General features: G+C 43.4%; 1 protein-coding gene across 1 annotated transcript in view; it reads left to right on the top strand.

Moving 5' to 3' along the window:
- The window catches only part of MYO10 (myosin X), a 165,775-nt gene that overhangs the window by 56,102 nt on the left and 91,877 nt on the right, over positions 1-17,796 (top strand). The window contains exon 3 of the mRNA XM_075140837.1: positions 13,440-13,598. Within this exon, the coding sequence (XP_074996938.1) occupies positions 13,440-13,598 (159 nt within the window). The remainder of the gene's footprint in view (positions 1-13,439; positions 13,599-17,796) is intronic.

Genomic DNA, 17,796 nt, shown 5'->3' with positions numbered 1-17,796 from the left:
TTCCATGTTAGCAAAAAAATTTTGTTGATGTTTGGGGTGCATTCTTGGGCAGGGGAAGCTATGCTGTTGTGGGACCCAGCGCTAACTTGGATAGGTTGAAAGGCAGCTTTGGAGACCCGCTGAGGGCTGGTCTGTCACTGTCTACACTATAATTACCTCTGTGTGTCAGAACCAGGCACGTAGGTAGAGAGGGATCACCCCTTCCCACTGTCATCTAAGGGCATCTTCCAGTTACCTTCAGTCAGAGCTGGAAAAAATCCCGATTGCTGTTTAACTGAATTAATGGCTATAGCGGCGGAGGGCCTTGCAGTGTTCTCCTCAGTTAGCCCTTTCCTGAAAGGCTGATGAATTGTTTTGAGATCAACATGCATGATAAAAGTTAACTTTGAAATAGCATAGCCTTGTACACAAGGCTATCATAGAAACTGTACGGTATGCTTAGGTTTGGGGAAAATGCCATGTTTTAAGTTCACCTACCTGTAATTCTGCTTTGAACATTCTCCATTGTGTGTTATGTGTCATCTTGTACACATTTGTTTTCATAGATAGATGACCTTAGGAGCTAGCTGTATTCAGGGCTTGAGTTTCTCCCCTTTCTACCTCCCACCCCCTGTGTAAGTTACCATTATACACCTACAATTTTTGGGGAAGGGGAGTTGAATAGACAGCTGCCTCGTTAAGGGACTGCTTCAGTGAAGAAGCTTTGAGCTGTGAATAAAATATGTCCTTAGCTGTCTTGGTAGCAGTATGGCTGGGTCAAAACCCCATACTGCAGGCAACCTGCAAGAAAAAAAACAGGTAGTAAACACTGACTTAATGAAAAGCCCCTCTGATCATTTAGAACACAAAAAGAGCATGAGCGAGGGACTGATGTTCAGGTTAGGGTGTTTGCACGGTGTCGGGATCACTTTTAACCCGGTTCCCATTTTCGGGGTTAAAACAACAGTAAGTAGTGGCAAGGGTATGGGTAGGAGTGCGGAGTGCAGGTTGCCAATCAAGTGGGTTTTGGGGCTTGTCTTTACAAGGCTATTGGTAATACTGTAGAAATGTTATTTCACAATATTATAGAAAAAACATTAGAAGTTCCTTTAAAAAAAAAAAAAAAACCAGGAGAAAGGGACTCTGGCTTTTGTTGTCCATTAAAACGAGTAGCTTATGCTTCAATTCAGATTTACACTTCCAGGATCTCTGCAAACTCATACAGAGCTTTGTACCGATCTCACGTATTCAGATTTATTTTATTCTTGTAACATAAAAGCAAAGAAAACTAAAACTTTTTTTTTTTAAACAAGCAAAGATGATACTAGACTCCTATCTAAATTTCACCAGATTTGCATCAAATGATCTTGGAAATCAGTCCCTCAAAGATCATTCCAGAGCTCTGCCAATTCACTGTCATGTTTTGCCTATTCTGTTTCTCCGGAAACCATGTCAGTATGGAAAGATCTAAAAGACATTTTTAAATTAAGGCGGGAAAGTCCTACTGAAGCAGACACATTGCCGTTGTGAACAAAAAGTCGCTTGATTAAAAAGTGATTTGAGTACAATTGAATATTGTTGCTGTGAGTTGTGCAGTATTTACAGTAAGAGAAGCCAAGCCTAAGGCTTGGGGAAATTAAAATAAAATGGAAACAAACTTAATTTATGAGAGTTTTATAGTTAATTGTTGTCAGGAGATCTGAAAGCTGAGATTGTGTGTATATGAACTTCCTCTGTGCAGGTGCAAGTTGTCGTGTCTTTAATTCACAGACAGCTTTAGAAATGTTCAATGCAGTGGGTGTTTTTGCCTTCAGCACTGGATTTGTGAACAACGGCTGCCAGTATCCTTTTCTTGCTTTATATTATTTTATTGCCCTGATGATGCACCTCCAGCTCTGGAGCCCTCAGCACAAGAAAGGCGGGTCCGGAGGAGGCCACAAAAATGATCAGGGGGGTGGAACGCCTCTCCTGTGAAGAAAGGCTGAGAGAGTTGGGGTTGTTCAGCCTGGAGAAGAGAAGGCTTCAGGGAGACCTTATTGCGGCCTTTCAGTACTTAAAGGGGGCCTACAAGAAGGATGGGGACAAACTTTTTAGCAGGGCCTGTTGCAACAGAACAAGGGGGAATGGTTTTAAACTAAAAGAGGGTAGATTTAGACTAGATACAAGGAAGAATTTTTTACAATGAGGGTGGTGAAACACTGGCACAGGTTGCCCAGAGAGGTGGTAGATGCCCCATCCCTGGGAACATTCAAGGTCAGGTTGGACGGGGCTCTGAGCAAGTCCCTGCTTTATTGCAGGATGCTTGGACTAGATGACCTTTAAAGGTCCCTTCCAACCCAAACTGTTCTATGATTCCATAACGCTTACTTCCCTATTTTCAGTAAGAGCTCTACTTCGTTGTCTGCCAGTACTGGTGCGTTACCTGTAGTGTTAGGTGCTCCCTTGGATGTGGGCAGGACAGACAGGGAACCCTTTAACTTATGTGCACCTCTGCCTGATTTTCAGGGAGTGGGCAGTTTAAATTCAAAATTAAATGCAAGCATGGATTGAAAATCAAGTTCTTGCCTCGCTAGGCTGGCCGGTGCAGGAGGGTTGGCTGGGACAAGGTGGCTCCAAAGGTACAGGCTTCCCTGTGGGGAGGTGGTGGCACCAGGAGGTGAGGGAGAGAAACTGAGAAAGTAATGGGGGGGAGAAATAAGTGCAAAAAGGGGAGGGTTGCAGGAGGAACGCAGAGATGGTTGTCGGTGGAAAGCCCTGGAGGAGAAGCATGCTCCGTTGCCAGTGGTGTAAGACCCACGGGAGGAGAAGGTGGGAGGGAACTGGGGCTGTGCGGGTCGCTGCCCGAGCCTCTGTGGGTGATGGCTTTCAGGACGGAGGTAGTCCTGGGTCGTGAGACCGGTGCGTTGCCGTAGGAGTGTGCCGGATCCTGCGGCCGATAGCCATGCGCTGCCCGCACTGGCCCTTCTCCATCCCGGCTTCTGGCTGTGTCTGCCTCACGGCTCGTGGTGGGGCAGCCCCAGCACTGGAGCCTGCTGGGGTGCTCCTGCGGGTCCGTCAGCTGGTGACCCCTGGCCAGTAACAGGCAAGGGAGCCGTGAAGCTGGAGCTAAAACTGCGGTGTCCAGCTGCGACTGACTGGAACTGAGGGGCTGGCTGCTACCTGGCGGGAGGCGTGAGGGAAACCTAAGCCCTATGTTGTCATTGAAATTTGCCAGCAAGACCATCCGTTTCTATGTAAAAACCTTTCTTCTGGCTCTGTTTTCTTTTTCTTTCCTCCCAGCCCTCTGCAGCAGCCTTGCTGAGGGAGCAACCCAGCCCAGCAGCTGTGGTCCCCTTCTGCAGGGGGGACCAGCTGGAGCTGGGGTGCCTCAAGGACCTTTCATAGCTGGTGCTGTGGCAGAGTCTTCTTGGTTTTGGTAATAATACGATGGTTATAAATGCTGCAGACTTCCCTGACAACAGCTTCCTGGCAAGCAGCTGTGCCTGGCGGCGGTTCCCCTGGTCCCCCTGCGCGTGCCTGCAGGCTGGCAGCAGGCAGGACGGTCCCTGCAGGCTTTGGGCACCATCTGCACCTGCAGGCCACCGCGGCTGCGCCAGCAGCCTGGGCAGGGTCAGTTCATACGAAGCGTTGGGCTAAGAGGAAGGTAGAGGGATGAGGCCAAAAGGCTCACATTGGCATTGCTCAAGGGCTTTTTTTTTTTTTGGCATCCTGGAGGGCCTCGTTGGGGTGTTGTCTTCTCCAGTGAGCTTTCGTTCGGGACAAGGCTTGCTTTGCAGAGATGGCCCCTCGGAGCAGCAGCTCCCACGTAAGCATTGCCTCTGATTTCATTGCTGTGGCGCGGCACACAGGCTGCTCCTATTCTAGACTCAGAGGCAGTCCAGCTGCCCGCAGGGCTTTTTTTTTTTTTTTTTTTTTTTTTTTTAGGAAAAGACCTATTGAGATTAATTGCTTTGTGCCTCAAAAATATGCTGGTATAATTTGTAGGCTGCTTATTGAACAGCGTTGTTCCAGTTCTTGATAGCGGGGCATTTTATTAAAATTCAGTCTTGTTCATTCAGTTGCAAATAGCCATTGTTTATCTCATATGAATCATTGAATAAATATGAGTTTGAAATTGAGAGTTTCACTTGAGCGCTAACTGATGTTGACAGTCAAGCTAATGCTTTCAGTGCCTGGCATCGTCCATAGATGCACTTTCCATTGTGTGAAGAATGATGGATAAAGGGTGAGGGTTTTTTGTGGATTTTTAGTGGTTTGGTCTTCCTTCTGAGAAGAGGAAACCATCAATTTTCACCCCTTTGTCCTTGGAGCTAGTTAAGGCGAAAGCAAAAGGAATAGTGCCATTACATCTGTTTATTGGGTGCTGCTTACAGTAACACTGACTTGGGGGTGCCTTTGGTGGGGTGTCCCAAGCCAGACAGAGGATTGAACCCCTGGGGACCATGGGCCCAGACCTTCCTCTGTTCCTCTGCTGTGTGCCGGGATTTGCTCCCTGCCTCATCTCGCAGTGCCCTGCAGGTCGGAGGCCTCTTCCCTGGCTTGCTGCGCGGTCAAAGCTGGCTTCCAGATGAGACCTTGCCCTTGACCGGCTGCCTGGCAGGGAGCCAAAGGCCCGTCTTGTGGTACGTCTCCTGTGTCCTGCCCTTGGACTACTTCACTTGGGTCATGGAGAGAAAGGGGCACTTTTCTATGCTGAAGCAAGCGCTGGTGACATGCCAGTAATGTTTCACATTTTTTGCAGTGCCACGGTCACGGTATTTGTAGGTGGGTGGACTTCTTAAAAATCAAGTTTTGCGATGTCTTCAGGTGCTGTATAACTATAGGTCATACAAGGTCGCTTGCAAAGAAAGTTAAATTAAAGATGCACATTTTTTTTCTTGTAAGAATTAGCATGGATTGCCTAGAGGCTTACTATAGTATAATCTAGGTAAAATTGATGTGTTTAATTTGAATTAAATTTCTTTATTGTCTGTGTAGGCAAGCCCAATTGAAGGGTCATAAGCACTGAACCTGTAATTGGAAGCTTGTTCGTACTTGATGATAGAACTTGTCTGCGAACGGAAACAGGTTGGTGTGTGGAATAAGCTGCCTTGAAATACCTCTTGTGGAATAGGCGTTAGGCGGGAAGTCTTGATCAGACAAGCTTATTGACAGTGGTCAACACATAGGGAAGCAACAAAGAGGCGCGATTTAGTGGGTTTGCTGAGCTCTGCTGCAGCCATGACCAGGATTGCCATCCTGGCAGCATGCTTCCCCACACTCTGGAGCTCGGGAGCAAAGAGGGATATTCTGCATGGGCGTGACAGTCTGAATGTTGTAGTAGGAAAGCTGTTCAGGGGAGGTGCTGCAAGCCATCACTGGTGCTGTCGCTGCTGGAGGTTGGGGAGAGGGTGGCGGAAGGCAGCGGGACAGGCTCCCGGCACTTGAACCTGGGAGCAGCTCCTGACCCAAGTGTCCCAGGCCCTGGCAAGTCTGAGAGGTGTTGTGAAAGGGGGACTGAGGGGAAGGGTTTGGAAGAGGTTTGATTGATAGGAGGAGGAACAAAGACTGAAAATGGCTGGAACCGAAGTGAGCAGGGGAAAAAATACGCAATTTATGGGTTGTGTGTTACTCAACTGATTTGGTAGGTACAGCAACATGCAAAGTGGACATTGAGACATTTTGCATTAGAGGTCAAGATTAACATCTAACTGGGAAAGGAGGCTGGGGAGTGGGGTGTTTCCCAGGGTAGATGAGGAGGAATTTTACAAAACGAGTGGGAAATAAGCTGATGCTCAGTTGATGTGTGTATGGGATATTTGCTTGAAGAAAAGGCCAGTGTTAGTCACAGTAGTAATGATATCAGTTCAGATAGTAATATTTTTTTCTTGACATCAATGCATGCCTTACATAATATTATTTCATTTTCCTCCATAGTTTAATAGATAAGAAACTTCATTGTGGGTTTTTTTTGTTGCTTTGAAAAAGATAAAATTATATTGCATCAAAGCAAGCCTTGGGCCCTGGTACATCTTGTTGCTTGAAAGATTGTTTTGGGACAATGGAATGGATGTCTAAGGTCAGCTGTTAAAGAGAAATAGTAAATTATCGGACAAAAACATTACTTGGGTCTCACTCTTGTCATGATTAACTGTAGAATTTAAAATGTCAGTAGTTAATCTGCTTTACATTTGGTCTTAAATTGCTTTTGATTTATAAGAGAGCCTCCTTGTCCTGTATTTTAAGTATCTACTTAGACAGTAGATCTCTCCAGGAAAAAAAGAATAAACGACTAGATTTTTATTTTTGTTTTTAATCTCTGGGTCCTTGGGCTTGTCATGATTTATTTTTCTCCCTGGAACGCTGCATTCCACAGCTTGTAATGTGAGCCCAAGGCCTCTTTTTTCTGCTTGGACTCATGTATAAAGACATTTTGTAAGATTTATTGCATTCTTTTAACTTCCAAACACGGGGGAAACACAAATGATGATCCTCAGTTCAGACCAACAGCAGAGAATGAAAAAAAAAAAGAATATTTTTAAGTGGATGTTTCTCCGTACAGTCTGTGTATTTTGCTGGGCTATGCTCTGCTGCAGGGTCAGTGACCGTAAGCAAAAAGATGCCTTAGAAAACTGAGGGCACTGATGTCTTGAATGCATGAGCCAAGTCCTCTGGAGTTGCTGTTGAGTCGTGTGGATATTTGTGGGCATCACCATAGCAGTTGGGATTAACCCTGTGGAAAAACTCACATAGAGCAGCCCCTGGGGCAATGACAGGAAGGCTGATTGCTTCACTTTTTTGGGTCATGATTAGCTTTGCTTTCTGGTGTCTGTGGGATCACCAGATGCGGTAGTAGTTGGTTTCTAATGTCATAGGCTTTACTGAAAAAAGCTTGGTGGTTTGGTTGTATCTTCTACTGTTTGCAAACCCGTCTCCCAGATGACATCTGTACAATACCTCTTTGCTTTCTCCTTCCCTGTCTTACTGAATTTTATGTTTAAACTACCGTATTTTACATTATCCCTGTGGTTATATGGATTGGAGCAATTTATTTTAAATTGAGTGCATGACAAGACTGTGATATTTCTGTTTTCCATGTGCGAAGATCAGTATTATCTTCTGTAATACCCTGCAGTTTGTAGAGTACATCGAGGGCTCATAAGAAGTTTTCTTAGGTAGAAGAGGGCAGCAGAGGGAGGTTGGTTGCTCCTTTTCTGTTACCCCCACCAAAAAGAACCTTCTCGATTCATTGCAACACCACCAGCGACAGGGATGTGCTAAGCTGCGTGACTGTTCCCGAGCACCGCAGTGGGCAGTGCTTGGCATCGGTCGGACACCACCACGTCTGGCGCATGTTATCGGCGGTGAAGCTGACGGCACGTGACCGGCTGAAAAGGTTGCTGCCCGCGTGGTGGGCGATGGCCGTGAGGGATGGTCCGGCTCGAGGCTGCGGGCAGGCGTCTCGTACCTGTCTAGAGGCGGGAGTGGTGGGGAGCCAGTGCCCGTCACCACGCTTTGCTCTAATCCAAATTTCAATCTTTGGATTAAAGAAAGAGACCTGAGCCTGCATGGATTGGGAGTTGTGCTTGGGAGGGGTGAGGGTGCAGATCACTGTATAGAAGGGGCTGTTTTAAAATGCTCACAATATGTAAACTTTTCAGTAGATGATCTTGCACATTTTCAGAGTAACGATCTAGCTTGGTCAGGGCTTCCAAGATGCAGACAAACCTATTTCTGCCTTTAAATAAAAATTGCATGGAAATCTTGCTAAAATGATTAAGATTGTCATCGATCAATTACCGAATTGTTGACTAGGATTGTCATCGATCAATTACCGAATTGTTGACTAGGAAACTTTTGGAGGACCTTCTGCCTTCCTTCCATTCAATATTGATCATCAGCATCAGACCAAAAATCCAGCTGCTTGTGAAAAACACCCTGAGAGATTTGGTTGTGTGTTGGCTCGGCGCAGACTGGAGAGCCGAACTGTGACTTGTAGCTTTTGCAAGAAACGAGGATTGTGCAGGGCTTTTTGATGTGCTTTACCTAAGCACTTAATTCAGCATTCTCCTAAACTCGCTTGACTCAGCTGTTGTGAAATCCTTTGATACTATTTACTGACCTTATTCAAGCAGGGATTTTTGTCACTTGGCCTCATGTCACAAAATGATACAGTGAGAGAGAAAGCATGTGTGCTTCTGTCATTGAGGGCCCACTCTGACGTTCTCTCCTGGTGTTAATAAATTGTATTACAAATTAAATCTTTTGTTAAAATATAATTTCCATTAGATCTTGAGCTTAGGGGTAATTTGTCAGTGCAGAAAATTAATTAGACATTGTTTTGTGATATTCCCCTTAAATGGAATACTTGAAAGACTTCTTATTTTTTCTTATGTCAGATTACTTATGCAGGATAACAATGTCATTTTCGACATAAAGAAGTGGGGAATATTAATAAAGGTCTCCATGCTGGTGGTTTTCATGCTCTTTTAAAAGCTTCAGTGAAATTAGTTTAATTGCAGTCATATGCCTCAAACTCCTGATTTGTTGGTGGGTTGTTTACTTGCTCACTAGTAGATTTTAAAGGAGTATATTAATGTAAAATGCTAGTTATTTCAAATTGCATGGAGTACAAGAAACGCTTTTCTGAACCAAATGTAAAGATAGAGACTCTCCTAACAAATGCTTACACATTGTGGAGTACAATATTGCACTGCTCATGCAGCAGTATTTATGAATAGGTATGGTATTTATGAATAGGGAAAATGATGTATTTATTTGCTAAAGCTATCATTTTCATTAGTTGTCTTTGCCTTAGGATGTAGTTGTTGGCTTTCCAGATAGAGTCCCTAATGAAATTATTTATTTATTTATTTATTTATTTATGTTGCTTCAACATTTCTTAACAAACCCCTTCACAAGACATCAGCCTCCAAAACCCCATTTACCTAGTGCTTATCTGCAGTCTCACCTTTAATCTCGGCGCGTGTTGTCGTAAGTTCTCCAGCTTCCTACAGTGCATTAGAGAGCGTCCGACTGGCATCTTCTGCAGAGAGAAGGTGATCCCTGCAGCAGCATTTGGGGATCTGGATGGTGTTTCAGAGGGTGATGTGGGAGCCTGTCCCGTCTGTGCAATGTGGTCGTGCCCACGTCCTGGAGATGCTGGTGTGCTGCTGAGGACTTCCCTCTAACTTCTTTTTCCTTGGTCCCGTGTCCAAGGCTAACGTTCTCATTGTGAGACCATGAATTCATTTTCTCTACCTTTCCTTCTTTCTCACCTGGGTGGTACTTTTGGGAAGTATGAGTGTAGTTCTCACTCTCGGTGTCTAGGGCTTGACGTCATGTCCTAAAGCAGATCTGGCAAGTGCTGCGTGTATCACAGTGGTTGAGCAGGCCGACCTTGACACTGCTCTGGGTATGTCCCTGTCACAGCAAAGCTGATGAATTTTACCCAATTCCGGAGAGAATAGAATTGGGCTAATAATCCTGTTGATTTCTGAACAGACATGAATCAGAACATGGGGTCATGTCATCCAAGCTTTGAAACAGGCTGTCACAACCAGACCAATATGGTTTGTTTTCACACTTTCCGCTTGTCACCCTATTTTTAATGTTCATTCAGATATTCCTGTCCTCACACACCTGTCTCTTCAAACTTTCCTTTTTTACTAGAGAAAGAAACCTGTCTCAGCAGCATGTGATTACTTTTTTTTCAGTCATATTTGCTTTCTTCTTCAAGACACACTAAGCAGTGCTCCTCCAGCCCTCGGGTGCGGGTTCTGCTTTCAGCAAGCTGTTAATATTTGGGCATCTGGTAGTTCCCTCCTACATTATTTTTGAACTTCAGAGTGCCTCTTAGAGCTTTTTTTCATGTTACCTGGGGAACTTGGTAGCATTGGTCCTCTGGCTTTTCAGGTTGCTTCCTTATTTGAGTCCGTTGTCGGTGCGTTCATCGCGGCACTAGTAAGCTCTGGTAGGGACAGTCGAGCAGTTTTGATGTGGTGTTCTCCTTTCCCAGTGAAATGCTCTTTACTGTTGTTTAGTTAGGTTCGCTGTTTTGTCTTGTATTTCTTGAGCTTGTTCTTCTTATTGTTGTTTTTTTGCATTGCTCCTTCCTATCTCAACCTCTAATTTTCACTTCCATAATAACTTTGAGAGTTCTTATTTTGCGTGCTGTCTCTTTAGGTTTTAATTTATAGTTTTCCATGTATTCAGCATGTTTGTTATTTTGGACCATTTATATCTTGAGAGGAAAGAAGTTTTTGCTGAATTCTCAGTTAGGCTTGTCCTAAATCTTATTCCAAGTTTCCTGCATGTTCTACTTGACCTTCCAGAAATGCTGGCAAGATCCTTGAGGATGGACACTCCTGCACTCTGCCAGTGGGCTCCTCTTAAAGTTCAGGAGCCAACTTGTTCATCTTCCTCTTCTGCATGCTGACCCTGCAGAATGGCTCTTGGTTCCTATTTCCTGAGGATTTCATCTGCTGTAATATTTCATAACATGACCTTCTAATTAGCAACGATAAAGTTCAAGGTAGCTTTTTCACGTCCTTATCCTAATAAAGGCATGAGTCAAGATGAAATAAAACAAAGGAGGCCTTTCAGGGCTCGAGCAGCAGGACTGCTAAAAGCCCGCTTTAAGGAAATGAGGTCTGTGCATGTGATCTTGCTGCCCTGTCTGGTGACTTTGATCTTGTTAGATGATTTTGACCAAGTTTTACAGTGGGTTTATGAAATCTGAAGGATGCGTGTCTCTGGTAAAAACTAAAAGTAAAGGAAAAGCAACTCCCCAGCGTTGGGGAAGAGAGACCCTCCTTTCTGGTCTGGGTGGCAGCCATCATGACCGGTCGGTGTGTTTTCTAGCTGGTCGACACACGGGCACATCTCTGAGTCAGCTCACAGAGCTGTTTCCTCACCCAAACAAGGAGATGATGCGTGGAAGAGCTGGAAGTGTGAAAACAACCAGCCTGAAGAAGAGAAAATAGTGGGTTTGAGCGGGAAGGATGAATCTGCAAAGACCATCTTCGATAGCCTTGCCACTCACAAGTCAATTGTCACGTTGTTTTTCTTGGTGCATTTTTATTAATTCCTTATGTTAATAAACGTGCTTAGTGATGTGTGGAGTGCTCTGCCTACCCTACTAACCTGTGCATCACGTATCAAAGAACAGAAATCACAAATACAAAAATTCTCCTTCTAGAAATGATATTTTGTTTCCTTTCCATGTTCACATGAGCTGCCGTCACAGGATATGTGCCATCCCCTTTTGGCTTCCTAATTCTCTTATCGAGTCTATTTTTCTGTTTTAATTCCATGCTGATACATGGCTTCTGTTAAGTTACTTACTTTTCTAGGATTTGCTCTCCGTAAATCGCTTTTATTTCCAAGTCTTCCAACTTACAATATTCTTTGTTCCGCAGTATGACCTTTGGGTTTTTTGTCATGGTTCTTCTGACTAGAAGGTCAGGAACTGCTGTTTATTACTCTTGAGATGTAATTATCTCTAATTCCAGCTTGCAATTTGTGTGATTAGTCTTGGGACTGCTAATACTGTTTTCAGCCCCAAAGTTTTGCTATCGATTGATGCGGTTCACATTCATTCTGTCTGTTAGATATCTGGACCACTTACCCCAGGATCATGTACAAGTGGCTGCTTTCTCCATCCTACAAATGCTTGTCCTGTCGTCTTGATGGTTGTTTACCGCAAAACACTGCTCAGATCTCTCTCTCGGTATGTCTTTTTCCTGCAGTTAGGAAAAATTTAGTGCTTTGGATGCACTGAATCTGTAGGAACTTTCTAATGGTTTGCTCACGTGTCCCGTTGATGTCTGTGCTGCCTGCCAGCACCTGTTAGAAATTTGTTTCCTGGATCTCCTTTCTCCCCCAGCCTTCCCCCGGTACATTTTTGTGCTGATGTGAGTGACAGCTGTACGATGGCCTGTGCCAGCGTTTGGTACACCCGGCATATGATTTTAATGAACAGATTTCTTCAGGCAGTTCTCCTCTGTCAGCTGGTGGGTTATCCGAGTACAGAGCTTCAATGTTAAGTGCGGCCTGCGTTCAGCCTCTTGCTTCTTCAGCTTCTTTTTCTCACTTGTCTCAGCAAGACAGACAAAATCACTATTTTCCTGAATGGCCTCCTATGATGACACAACTATCCTTGTTCAGTCTTTTATTACCAGGCGCATACATATGTTTTTATGCTGAAATCCTTTGAGGGGTTTTCTCTTCCCGCGCAGGCGTGGCCCCCTGCTCTGCCCTGTCCATCGGGCAGTGCTGCGTGATCCCCAGCCCGCAGCAGCAATCCTGCGGTGCTCGCCAGCGCTCGGGCTGACGGTTATTGCGCTGCTTCCATCGCTTCTATAAATATTATTGCAAAGGATTTTGGAAGGTTTGTTTTGGTTTGGTTTTTTTCAAATATTCCGTATCATTAAAGTATTTGCATTAACCCTGCGCTTGACTTTCTAACACTGAAACGGTGCCGTTAGCAGGGCCTAGTATTGCCTGAGTAGCATTGACTGTGAGATGCAGGCATATGTCTATAAGGATGAGCTGCCAAGATGTAAATTAAAAGGAAATGGGAAGCTGAATTCCAAAGCTATGGTTTTATAGTCTTTAGTGATGTCATTAGTATTCATAAAAGTTTAACTAGATTGGGGATGTGTACATCTTCTGTGATAGTTTTGTGATAGTTTTGCAGAAGATACGTAGAAGTGTTTTCAGAGTATTTAAATTGTGGGTTTTTTAGAGCTTTTACTGTCTGTTTGGAACAGGCTTCAGAAATTCGTCTCAAAAGTCCATTAATTAGAAATTAGTTAGAAATTAATTAGAAATCTGTTCGCCTGTTCACTTTCAAATACCTGCAGCACACTGAACTATGTGCTACTTAGATTAGGAATTAAGTGTGCTACTTAGATTAGGAATAACGACCTGACCCAGTAGCGGTCCTGACCAGAGAATTAAATGGAAACATTTAAGTGGATTTCAGATCAAACATAGAAACACTTGCAGCCTGTTAGAGCAATAATTTTCATTTGCTGTTTTGCATTGTAAAACATTTCCTCCCAGACTAATTGGAGTATAAGTGGGGTTTACTGTAAGGGGTGTTCTTTTGTTTGGTTGGTTTTGGATTTTTTGGGGAATGATTATTACTTGGTTTATTTTTCTCCTGATAAAGTCTAACAGTAGTCCAGTGTGAAATGAGATTACATTTGACCTTAAAAAGGAAAAGACCTTATAGTCCTCAGTGCATTGTCAGTATGTGCTAGTTTCATATGACTCCTGTGTATGTATTTGGGGCTTCAATTACTGTCAGAGAAGCTTTTGAAGAAGGTATGACTGGCAGACTACTATATTTTACAAGTCTGCACACTGATAAACTGGTTAAGGAATATGAATGGGTATGAAAATTCCATTCTCAGATAGGAGTTTTTGAATGTGTGCTCTGATTATTGTATTTTCTTTGTTTTCCCTTCTTTCAGGTATTCACTTATAAACAGAGCACGATCACACACCAAAAAGTAACGCCTATGCATCAAACAAGCGCAGAGAGCGTGGAAGACATGGCAGCACTCGTAGATCTCCATGAAGGCTCCATTATGCACAACTTATTCCAGCGATATCAGCAAGATAAAATCTATGTAAGTTTCTTCTAAAATTAAGAAAAATATCCAGAGGGAATGTTATTGAATGTGTAAGTGCTGTGTGTGTTTTGCTTTTCTGTGGTATCTCCCCTCCTAACTTTCTCCAGTTCTTTGTGTATCCAAATGGAGCTAAGCGTGCCTCATCTAGTGACTTCTCGCCAACAACAAAGGAAGGAGAAGGTAGCTCAGGGCTGGCCAGGCAATCCTTTGGAAACCTTGGAAAAACTGGCATGCTACATACTCTGTTACGCTGCCAGTAACAGGGTTGTGTAAAGGGCTCTCCTTTTTCTCTTCTCCTTTGGACTCTCTGCCCCACCAATATGTGCTGTGTAAGTCACCAGAGAGGATGTGGTGGGACTTAGTCTGTGATTGCCGTTTGAGATCCCGTCAGGCCAAGATCCAATTCTGAGCAGCTTCCCCTTTTCTATTGTAATAGAAAGGGAATGGCATTACGATTGTCAAGCTAAGGACCTGTGCCGTTAAATACAGGTAGTCGGAGTTTGGGGTGTATGAGAACAGGCAGCCCTTTATCAGTTTCAAAAACTAGGAATTAGTCCACACAGAATTCTTTTTCTCAGATCTGTAATGAAGGTTTTTGTGATTAGATTTACCAGCTCTTTAAATATTTTCATTAATCTTGTACAGAGTAGGTATGAATCTTTCCTGAATCTGGAACTACGCTAAATGTGAGAAAGATACAAGGAATATTAGTGGCTGTTACAGATTGTGAAAACTCACTTTTCAGTGGTTCAGTGGTTGGTTGTTTTGGTTTTTGGTTGGTTTTTTTTTTTTACTTAATAATTGCAGAGCATAAATAGTTTTTGTTTGCATCACCTGTCTAACCCTTGATTTGGCCATATACATGCTTTATTCCAAGCTTCATCTATTTAGTTTGCCTTTTTTTATGTTTAAACACGAACATATCTTAATGCAAAAATAAACTTTACCTGTATTTAGAATTTTTTTTTATCATAAAAAGCAAAAAAGGGCACAAGGGAATTATGTTCCTTTGCACATTAACTTTAATGTGGCTAGTACAGGGAATCCTAAATGTTGAAGTAGTTCTTTTTACAAAAGTCTTTATATGTGTTTTTTTTCTCAAAACAAATGAGCTATTTTGCCATTCAGAAAAATCAGTAAACAAAAAATGAATAGCATATATGAACAATCCTGCATATGCAAGAAAAACAGCTGCTTAGCAAGAGTTTAGTTTTCCACCAGTGTTACTAGATTAGAATACAATACTCAGTGTGAGTCAAAATTAAAAAAAAAAATGTTTTCAGAGACAGTACTGAGTGTACTCAGATGGAATACACTTCCCCCTTTTAAAAAACGTGTGTAAAAGGGGGTGATTTTTTGAAGAGGCAAAGAATAGCCTTGTTCTGAAGAGACACGTCCTAGCTTATTTCTTGGCTTGTCAAGGCAAGTTTAGGGTATTCTGATACTTGGTGCTCAGTGTGGTGTACATTTCTAGACAAACAGGTTTGTGTGCTGTTAATGATGACACATCTTCAGTTGCTGCTGAATACTCATTGTCTCTTCAGTTTTGCTAATTTTACTGCTTACTCTTTTGAGTCCACCTCACCTGAAAAATGATTGAAAAGGTGGTGGGAAAAGAGGTGTGTTTTGAAATGCATATGAAAGCCTCTCTATATATGTAAACAGGACCTGATGTAAGAAGCATCTTCTTTTCTCCCTTCTCATTGGTACCCCACTTCTGCTGTGCCAATGGTAGTGTTTTAGCAGGACAGGGCTCCAGGAACAGAAACCCCAAGAAAAGCCGATTAAATAGCTTGAATAATTTCATGAAACTTCGTAGATACATGAGCATGTGTTGCAGGAGGAGGTATTGTCATTGCAAAATGAACTGTGTTTTTTCAAGCCAAAATCTCTTAACTGTATTGAAAAAACATATTTTAATGGACTGAAAGGTGCATTAAGTTTACTTTGGTTGAAGGCATGCTTGCAGCTGAAGAAATCAGGCTCCTGGTCATTCTGCTTTGGGACCAGACTAGTTCTTGTACAGGACAGTAGAAGCCATTGGAGTTCATGCCAGGAGCAATCAAAACTTTCCAGATTGTACATTGGCCTTCTCCCTTCCCTCCAAAAAGTCCTCTCCCTTGCCCAGGAATTGCTTCATCAGTGGAGTGCACATGCTGTCTCTTGTATCCACCTCGGTACCTTGGCTGTATCTGTCCCTTGTGCGTTAGGGATAAATCGGGAGGGCATGTGCCCCTCTCCACTCTGAGCTTAGGGGCTGGTCATCCCATTGAAAGACTTCTTGCCATCCCCGAATATAAACCACCATATAATTGCCGTGTCCTGGCTTTTAGCTTACAGGTGGTTTGTCCCTCTTCGCTTCAGCTCTGTGTGCCTCCTTGTCCACGTCATGAGTGGGGGGGAAAGATATGCAAAGTTGTATGCTGGCATTTTTTGAGTTATATGCTCGTAGTATTACAAGCATGTTAGTGTGGTTCTTGAGTCTGGCAGCTTTTTGTTATTTTTCTCAGTGGCAATGAGACCGGGAAGCACCTTTGTACCCTTGGTGAGGAATGAGCTTAATTCGGATGTAAGTTTTGGGGCTTGCTTCTTCACACACACACAGAAATTATACAAAGTGCAATATACTAAATTGTAGTGTGAAGTATATATAATTTCAAAAATACAGAAGAAACAATTAAAAAGAAATTTAAACAGTTGCTTTCTCAGGAAGACAACTACTTATGAAAATCTTCCACTGTTAACTTGTCTGTCTGTATTTGAGGAGCTGTTTCTCCAGCAATGAGCATTTAAGTATCTTCAGATGTTGGAGTTCAGTTTAATCTTCCTTTGCTTAATAACATTTTTGTCTCACATAATCATACCCGTGTTCTTAAACTCTTCACTACTTCCTAATTAAGACTATAAAGATATTTGCTATGGATGCCAAGTTTTGTCAAACATGTCATTGACTTTCTTTGCTGCTGCCAACAACTGCAGCTATAAAGGGTCAGCAGAGGATTTTCTATATTTCTTGCTGTTTTTTGGGGAGGAGGGAATGTTGATTTAGCATACAGACTAGGTTCATAGCATGAATGATGCCTGGCTCTGTACTTAATGAGTTGAGGCTCTTAGCTCAATCTGTGCTGTTAGCGAGAAGGTGAATGACAAAAGTTGTTCGTGTCTGTGTGCAACCATCTTTTTGCATCAGTGTCAAGTCTGTTGGCATCTGGTTGTGATACTTTTTGTCTGAATTTCCGTGAAAGAAAAGAGTGCATGTTTTCCCTTTTTGGCCTGCGAGAAGCACGGGATGTACATGCCCTTTCTTGATTACTTAAAGCAGGCTGCTGTCTGGTATTTTTTCAGGTTTCTTGATTAATACTGCTTTTGTCTAAAAGTTTGCTTCTGGGCTATCACTGCTTTTGTTGTCCAGGAAAGGAGCAGAGTTAGGATGGCAGTGATCATATGTTGCAGGGGATTTCATTGCTACTTGCTCCCCCATTTTACTCCATCAGGAACAACATGGTATGGGAGGTCCGGCTTCTCAACATAGGTTTAATGTCTGTCTGTGAACGCTCAGATTAGCTTGTGTGCTAGGCTGGTATGTGGCAAAATATGGAAAGATAAACACCAGGGCTAAAAGCAGAAGGTGCCCACATTTGAAAATGGAGCCTTTTGTGAAGGCGAGTGAGGGATTTCGTCGCCTTTGAAGCCAGGCCAGCATGGGGCACACGATGTGGAGAGGGGAAGTGCTGCGGCGGCCGTTCTTGTCGCTGTTCAAAGGCGAGTTGTTCCCAAAGCTGTTGATTCTGGTTTACTTTTAGTTAAGTACACATTGCGGAGGAGACTGGCTTAGCCTTGGAGAGGACGCTGTAAACCACACCACGTGGATTGTGCTGCAAGACGCACAAATCATGGTGTTCGAGCTGGCTCTGGGATGAGCTGCGGTTGTCTTGTCTCTGTGGCCAGCGGTTAGTTACTGGTGCAGGCGAGCGAATTTCAGAAGAACAGACCAGAGGATTAGAGACCAGGTTTTGCTGAGGTGAGAGGCGGGTTGGAAATAACTGCAGCATACATTGTGCAGGTCAGCATGGAGGTTTTCAACGTCAGATCCACCCTCGTTTGCCTGACTTCAAGCAATAAACAACTTTCAAAGCACGTCTGATTAGTTTTTTCCTTTTGAATTAAGCTCTGAAGTGCCAGGTAGGCACGTTCC

The sequence above is a fragment of the Calonectris borealis genome, chromosome 2, assembly GCF_964195595.1.
Source record: "Calonectris borealis chromosome 2, bCalBor7.hap1.2, whole genome shotgun sequence".
Classification (NCBI taxonomy): domain Eukaryota; kingdom Metazoa; phylum Chordata; class Aves; order Procellariiformes; family Procellariidae; genus Calonectris; species Calonectris borealis.
The sequence above is the reverse complement of the archived record's forward strand: the minus strand, read 5'-3'. Positions and strand labels throughout refer to the sequence as shown.